The following is a 7,713-nucleotide window of genomic DNA, read 5'->3' as shown; positions in this document are numbered from 1 at the left end:
GGATCCGCTGAATGAATTTTCCACTGAGCCCTAACAAAACTAAAACATTTTGTAAAAACCACTGCACCCTAATGCACTCATATTTCGAAATGTATTGTCTGTTGAGAAGTGAGTATCTACCTTTGTTTTTTCACCAGGATACCTAAGCCTCATTCCTAAGAACACTAAGAAATTGCAGACAACTTATAGTACCTTCATTACATCCTTCTTATAGCTATTATTAAATCATCTTTGCTAATATACTTACAGAAAATGCTCTATCCATTCATTATAAATATAGTTGGATTGACCATCATCGTCATTATAGTGAATAAATGTTGAACGGGAGCTTAACAGTGTTGTGTGTCAAGTGTTTCTATTGCTATTTACTTTAGCTTATTACCGGAACTTTATATAAATTTTTGTCCGAATTCGTATCATACACATCCTCCATTGGACTATGTATGTGCATTGTTTGTTAAATATAATGACAGTAAGTACAATTTTATGTATTTTAACAAATATTTGTTATTTGATCACGCACATTTAATTTCTTTGAATAATTTCAATCGTCTACGTAGTCTACGTTTTGTTTATTGTTAACGATGATGAGATGACCACTTAAAAAAGCGATTATCGATAAGTATTTGCGCTTTGGTAACATTTTATCTAAATGAAACGTTGGCGACACGTCCATACTGAATAGAATATGAATAGAAATGAGAGAGTTTTTACTTGTACTGTATTTTAAGAATCATTTAGAATTACAGACAATGACAATGAGTCAATCGATCGGTAACCAGTGAATGTGATCTTGACAAGGCACCTTGATACTGTCAAACTTATATTAAATGACCATACATACCAGCATTTTATCTTATTTAGTAATTTTGAATAATTTAAGGTCATTAAAATAATGATGAGATAAAGACTATTTCGATGATAGTGCAGCTCACGATACAGTAGTCAAATCAGTCAAATGCAACAGCTAGAATCTGAATGCAACATTCATGAAAAGAACTCGTAGGGACCAACATGTATTCGAACAAATTGCTTATTTTAATCATGCTGGTGTATAGTTTAACAAGTGATGCACAAACCGTAAATCAATCTTTGATTACCGATTGCTTCAAACACTAAGCTCCTTGAATGTTCTCAGGTGCTCACTCTAGAGGACGTGCTTGTCACTACCAACTGGAGTTCGGAGGAAGTCGGCGAAGAACCGTTGGACAGTTCAAGTACACGGGGTTTGGTCGGTGATATTGCAACAATAAAAAAAGTTGTTGAAGTCATTCAAACCGTTGGAGGAAAAGTGATTCCTGCAATTATAGACAGTCAAAAATCTACCGTTGATGCACCGAATAAACCTCCACGATTTAAATTATTGAAAGCATTAAAGTCAGACAATAAGGAGGAGTCGGTTGGACCGCAAGAATAGTGAAATGTTTCCATTTCGTTTGGGATTAGAGGAGATAATAAATAATTCTTGTCATAGATATAGAGGTGATTGTTAACTCATTTGGCTTACCAATGGTGAAGTGAATTGTTCAGAAAATAGACGATGTTTCGGTTAGACATTCGTAGACATTAAACATTCAGAAACAGATAACTAATATGTATCGACGAAAAATGTGAGGACTTCGCGCATAGCACTCTAGCATTATCAAAGTTCTGAAAGAACATTTTAAGACAACCACGAAATAACGGGTAACACCAAATTTTATAAACGCATTTACTACCAGATAGTTTGAGAAATCAACTTGAAGAAAATATTTAATTGGAAAATTCAGAATTGTGTTCCATTTTTCATTTAATCTTCTCAGCCGTTGACGCAATTTGTGTGTCACAGCCTTCGTGATCAACTTAGGGTTGTCTTAACATGTTCTTTCAGAGCCTTGAGCATTATTGTGGTCTTATACTGATATATCTATGATTTATGTGCGATAAAACGAGTGAAGTAGTAGATTATGCATAAAAGATCGCGATACGATTGCTGAAAAGGTTGAGCACTTTACCTGTTGAGAAAATAGGAAATGAGTTTCGGTCAATAGCTTATGAACGTTGGCATGATCGGGCCATGAAAATATGTTTTCTTCCTATTAACACAGTCAAAATTTACCGGACCTGACCTGACCTGACACAATCAAGCCTGGTGCCTTTGCACACGACCAGAAGGACATGAACGTTGGAACTTTGGTAGCACAAAGTGTTACGGACAGAACCACCTTTTGATCCTCCAAGTTATATAATGGACGTGAGTCCAAAAATAACAGCGCTGGCCCGCAACTTGACATGTACAACTTAAAACTAACAACAGAGTCAAAATTTACCGGTAACCAAAAATGTAAAACTGACTCCATCTCCATATATTTCTTTCATTGCTTTCTTCGGGGAATGCTTGGTTTCTCACGTTTCCCAGTATCCAAATTTTTAACGAAAAAATTTCCTGGTAACTAGGATACCGCAATACGACAAATATACAGAGACTGGGCTTCAGTTCAGTTGGTGTATCTAATGTTCTTACCTAATTTCCGGCCGTTTGGTTATGTTTTGAACGTTTTGAATTATAATACAAATTGAGCACTCCAAACGTATCCCATTTTAACAGAAAGACTTTGCCTAACATTTTTTCTCCAAAACAACAATTCAATCTCGTGCTTGAACGATTCAATGACTTGGCCGGTGCGTCGTGAAATTCTTGTTGGTATAGACCAATGATAGACTTCCCATTTTATCATCAAATCATCATTTTAATCCGATAACAATCGATAATACAAAATTCAAATTTCATTGGTGTCAATTCCTGTTTTCCGTATGCAAGTTACTCCTATCACCTATGCACATCAGCGCCAATTTAATATTAGCACGACACTTTAGACTTTCTTCCCGTATTACGTCTGCTTCCTTGTTTAACACTCGCACTTTAAAGTCACAAAATTTAATTGCCTCTTCCAATTGAAACTCCACGAAATGATTCAGACCAACGTTCACCAGAATTCTGTCAGTGTTGTCCACTTTTGCTTGAACGAAAAAATTTGCCCCAACATCCACTTTGGTTTTGAATCCCGATTTAAGGTGTGTGTTGATTGTGCTGGCCGTGTTTCGCAGCTGGTTGTATTCCATTATCTCGCTGTGAATGTGGTTGAGATGGTTCTCGTAAACTTTCAGGTCTTCACGAAGGTGATCGTTGATGAATGTTTCTAATTTGTCCGTTTCCATTGTGGTCTGCAACATTGATCAATTAACCATATCTTCCGACAATCAATTTTTATGCAACAACTGATTTAACTTACAATTAGTTCATCAATTAAGAGTTTTTGTTGGTGGTTTTTAGCGGTACTGAACACTTTGTTTACAAATACGTTTCGTTCAACTGACAGTTTTTTCTTTCTTTATTTTTTCTAAAACAAATTGTCTGAACGTTTAGTTCCACACTGCCATGTAATGCGAAATTGTCGCGTGTATATCGAGGATATCGAGTGTATTTCTGTTTTTTATTTTATTTATTTATCAACGTAAATTTCAGTTTCACTAACGTCTAATGTCACCTCGGGGGAAATAACCATTTCAAAAACGGATTCTATTCTAACGCCACAATTTTAATATTCTTTTGACAAAAATAATGAGTGCGCTCAAGATAAAGAGACAGATTTTGAAGAATCGGGGCCATACCTGCACGGTGGGGTTGAACAAAACTTAAATAGAGTCATGTTCTTATTGAGGGACTCTAGTACTATAAGGAACCGAAGCCAGTTAGCGGATCCATCCAGCCGTTTCGGAGAACCGGTACACATGGTCGTCCGGGACTCGCGAGTCAATTTGAATACCTATTGTTATCGCTATGGATAGAGGGACTTAGAGGGATTTAGAATTAGCTAATTTATGTTAAAATGGCTTCTCTCAACAACCTGGCCACGTAGCTACGGTCAGCTAAAGTCGAAAACTCGACATTTTGGAATGGTGATATGTCCAAGACGAAGAGACTTTGAAACTCTTTGAATGTAGATATTGGAAGAGGATAGCAGGCTCTCTTAGACATCGTGAATGGTTTTTATAAAATATGTTTGAATTGTACAATATTTGAAAAAAAATATTTACACCAACCTCGGCGAAACTGGGACTCCTCTGTAATACACGGGTAGACCCTTCTTGCAACAAAACAATAATGCCTGGATGAGCCTGCAGTCTAAGCTTTACAACGATACCAAACTTGCCATACCCTCACAAGGTCACTCACTCTACAACAAAATTTTCAATTTATCATCTACCTTCAAGTGTCCGTTTCTTTGGGATGAGTGGAATTGTTCATTCTTCATAAATAAGTGGTTTGAGTTATTTGCAGCATTTCGTGTATCTGTAGTCGGTTAAAGCTGAATTCCACATATTTTTTGGGTAAATTTCCTCTAACGCTAGCCGTTATATATGAGAGATAATCTCGGCAAGCGTCGATTGTCCGCCTCATCTCATAATAACTTTAAGGTTACCTGCCGATCTATTTTTTACATTATTTGTAGCAAAGTCATAAAGCAGATGATCACTTAAATCCAAGGAAGTAAATTTTTATTTATACAAATGTTTTTAGCTCGAATTTGATGGACATTAGGAAGATTGCTAAAGTTTGGAAATTAGTATTTATAACTCTCATAAACCCGATTCCCGTCGATCGGATGCAACGAAGCTAAGTGACTTTATTAGAAATAGGGAACAGTAATTAAGAAGATCAGTCGTACCTGTCGCATTCCGATCACGTTTAGCCCAAAGAGTATTCGAAACCGCAGCAATAGAGCGCTTAGTCACCACGTTGTGAACGTCGTTAATCTTAATCTTCCGATGATCGTCGAAAATGATCGGTTCTCCTCCGATGTTCGAAACTATACATTCCATTGTAATTTATAATTTATTGGACTGAAGTCAAATTAGAACGACTAAAGTTTACAATTTCATACACAATTAAGTTATCTGTTTCAAACGTGAAAATTGAGTGCTGAAAATTGATTATTCTGAGAGGCAAACAACTCTGGATAAAATCGTGTCGCAAAAATTTTCTGTTCTATTGTTCTATAGCACTTCATCAGGAATGGCAATAATTCACTGTGTAAGTGCGCTTCAGAATTTAAACTTTAAGTGAACGAGCTCCTCAAAAATTAACGAAAAATTTCAACGTTTCATTGTAAATTGACTGTTTAACAGTGTTAAAAAAGTAAATTCTTACGTTCCATTTTGAGTTATTGTTCAGCGCAATTTTAACGCAAGTCCTTATTTGAGAATGGTACGATTTAACGCAGCGTTAAAATACCTTCTCACTTTCTAGTTTCTAACCCACTTACGGTGTAAATTAGTCTCTGGTTTTCTATGGTTTCCGACAATTTGATGATGCCATCAAAAATATTGCATAAATCGATTTACTCACTGCACTCCAAAAAATGTCGTGGGGGCTTAGTGAGTAAAAAAGCTTAAATAATTGTTAGGAACTTTGTAGCTTGCCCAAAAGTCCCAAAACAAAAACGTAATCTACTATTCCCCGTTAATCAAGTTGTAGATCTATTCGAATTCAATGGTTGCCTCTCGAAAAAACTTGCTTTTGAGTGGTATCAACACACTTCAAGCAAAAGTGCTTCGAGTGACAGCTGCCAAATATGGTACTATTTTGTATGAAAAATGTTTCTAAATTTTTTACAATGCTAAAATTTGGGTGATACACTGTCCCGTTTCAGTACCGATTTAGAGTATAGCACTCTTGCTTGAAGTGCGTTGGTGGAATGTGTAATTAAAATTAAATATTTGTATTTCCTCAAAGGTTTTCGTATTGGTATAGTATTTGAAAATTTCTACTCTCGTAGATTTTGTAGAATGTTGAACATGCTGTAAGCACCGTTGATGATCTAGAAAAAGACATCATGTTCAGATATGCCACAAATTAATTCATCAAAAAGAATCACTCAGGACTCTGCCTCACCGATGTAAATGTAAGCAGATTCAGTGGGTAAATTTTACCAACTACAAGCTCTTGCGGCTGTTTAAAACGTTCCCCTAAAATAATGACGCACCTCTTACAAGATTGTGTCTGTTCGATCCAATTGGAATTGTACAAGCAACGCGACAAATCGTCACTGGACAACTTAATTTCGTTTGCCAAGTACATGACCATAAATATGTCAAAAAGGCTGTACAACAAAACAATACAATTGATTGCATCAATTATAAGATCTTCGTGTGAACTCTACAATGGAGAAGCATAGGAACAAAAAACCTGGAATTTATTTGAAATACTCTTTACGAATGCTAGTGTATACACTGCACCGCATATGCAAACGCTACCAGTTCCAACTTGCAACAAAAACAAAGTCCCGAAATGAGTTCCAAACTCGTCAAGAACTCTAAAGAAAAAAATGCTTCAGATCATAGTATGTTACGTACCTGCGGGGAAATCAAATTATTTCCCGTCTGTAGTATGCTATATTTTAATCTACTACACTCACGGAATTTTGAAAACCGACACATTTTCTGTTTCGTGGTTTGCTGGGTTTTTGTGAATTTTGCATGAATTTTTTATGGAGAAATCAGAAACTCAAGTAAAACACAGAAACAGAAAATGTGTCGGTTTTCAAAATTCCGTGTGTGTGTGTATTACTTTACGAAAGGGTTTTACCTAGGGAGGGAATGACTCCATTACCTCCCTAGTAAAATAATTTAATGACGAAAACCAGGAATTTTTTGCGATATATGTGAATTTACCCATTTATTCTGTTATAGTTCTGTATTGTCTGTACTAGATCCTTGCGAAAAAGGTTCTGTAGTTCTGTTAGCGAAATCTTCAATTTAGACTCGCCTATGTTTATCGTACCCATGCGCTCCAGTTGCGTTCCCAACAATTTATATTCAAGCGAAAAGCTGAGCATTACATACCAGCTTATTGTTGTAAGAAAAGTGCAAACTCCAGACAAAAAACATCCTCCAGCCTGAAATACTAATGCAATCCAGAATCCAATTTGGCTATTTGTCCAGTCCAAAGGAAATTGAAAGTTTATTACAAATTTTCTCTCATTGAAAAGTGGAAACAAAATTAAAACGAAAATCGTTATGAAGGTGCCGTACAGAAAGTACCGAATGAACTTCATAAATGCGTACAACAAATTTCTCGTCTTATAAAATTCACTTTGTTCATCGGTGTAACGTGTTCCGAATTGATGTAATACCGAAAGAATTTCATTTTTTCGCCAAAGAATCAACCAAAATCTATAACCTTGTACAGCAAATTGAACTGACACAACTACTAAAAATATACGCTCGTCCGGATCGCTAGTGACTTTGGCTCGTAGGGCGACTGCTGAAAGATATGCTAGAGCAAAAATAAAAAGAAAGTAACGTCTAGACCGTTCGCGATAAGTACTTTGATCGCTCCATATTCCCAAGTGATAGTACAGTGCTATCAGTATGCGGATGGTTTTTGGTAACTCAAGTTTGAACATTTTCCTTCTGTTTTATTTGCAAAATTCAACCGTGTGTTCTCGGAACTGAACTGACCTGAACTGAAAGACAAATAAAAGAATTCCATGTGTAAGTGCGCAAAATGTATGACTTGTATCTTTGGAGAGTGTTCATTGAGAACGTATTGGTAGTTTAGTGCACGTTAAGAACACATAACTATTACGTAATTCAGTGAGCAAATTCGATACTTACGCCACAATGTCGTTTGAAACACTTCATTTCATACAAAAATTAGCGAGACAAAAT

At 36.1% G+C, this 7,713-nt stretch overlaps 3 protein-coding genes across 3 annotated transcripts; 1 reads left to right on the top strand and 2 right to left on the bottom strand.

Moving 5' to 3' along the window:
* Positions 1-912: 912 nt before the first annotated feature.
* Positions 913-1,476, top strand: LOC119078156. The gene is made up of 2 exons (XM_037185633.1): positions 913-1,080; positions 1,139-1,476. Exons 1-2 carry the CDS (start codon positions 1,015-1,017, stop codon positions 1,415-1,417), a joined length of 345 nt encoding a protein of 114 aa, XP_037041528.1. The 5' UTR covers positions 913-1,014; the 3' UTR covers positions 1,418-1,476.
* Positions 1,477-2,655: 1,179 nt separating this feature from the next.
* LOC119078060 (protein UXT) lies at positions 2,656-3,402 on the bottom strand. The gene is made up of 2 exons (XM_037185491.1): positions 3,273-3,402; positions 2,656-3,204 (listed from the first exon to the last, which is right to left on the bottom strand). The coding sequence occupies exon 2, from the start codon at positions 3,196-3,198 to the stop codon at positions 2,776-2,778; it is 423 nt and encodes a 140-aa protein (XP_037041386.1). The 5' UTR covers positions 3,199-3,204; positions 3,273-3,402; the 3' UTR covers positions 2,656-2,775.
* A 2,405-nt stretch (positions 3,403-5,807) lies between these two features.
* Positions 5,808-7,448, bottom strand: LOC119079990 (odorant receptor 43a-like). The gene is made up of 4 exons (XM_037188155.1): positions 7,108-7,448; positions 6,257-6,356; positions 5,936-6,199; positions 5,808-5,861 (listed from the first exon to the last, which is right to left on the bottom strand). The coding sequence occupies exons 1-4, from the start codon at positions 7,446-7,448 to the stop codon at positions 5,808-5,810; spliced, it is 759 nt and encodes a 252-aa protein (XP_037044050.1).
* Between the last annotated feature and the right edge of the window lie 265 nt (positions 7,449-7,713).

This window comes from Bradysia coprophila, chromosome III, assembly GCF_014529535.1.
Source record: "Bradysia coprophila strain Holo2 chromosome III, BU_Bcop_v1, whole genome shotgun sequence".
In the NCBI taxonomy this organism is placed as follows: Eukaryota; Metazoa; Arthropoda; class Insecta; order Diptera; family Sciaridae; genus Bradysia; species Bradysia coprophila.
Note: the sequence above shows the minus strand (reverse complement) of the source record. Positions and strands in the feature narration are given on the sequence as shown.

Excerpts from the sequence above, each read along its gene's own strand:
- LOC119078156 (XM_037185633.1), top strand. The coding sequence starts at position 1,015 with ATGTATTCGAACAAATTGCTTATTTTAATCATGCTGGTGTATAGTTTA. Across the intron at positions 1,081-1,138 it reads TAACAAGTGATGCACAAACC|GTGCTCACTCTAGAGGACGT; the intron begins GTAAATCAATCT and ends GAATGTTCTCAG.
- LOC119078060 (XM_037185491.1), bottom strand. The coding sequence starts at position 3,198 with ATGGAAACGGACAAATTAGAAACATTCATCAACGATCACCTTCGTGAA.
- LOC119079990 (XM_037188155.1), bottom strand. The coding sequence starts at position 7,448 with ATGTTCAAACTTGAGTTACCAAAAACCATCCGCATACTGATAGCACTG. Across the intron at positions 6,357-7,107 it reads TATAAGACGAGAAATTTGTT|AGTTCTTGACGAGTTTGGAA; the intron begins GTACGCATTTAT and ends TTTTTTCTTTAG. Across the intron at positions 5,862-5,935 it reads ATCTGCTTACATTTACATCG|ATCATCAACGGTGCTTACAG; the intron begins GTGAGGCAGAGT and ends GTCTTTTTCTAG.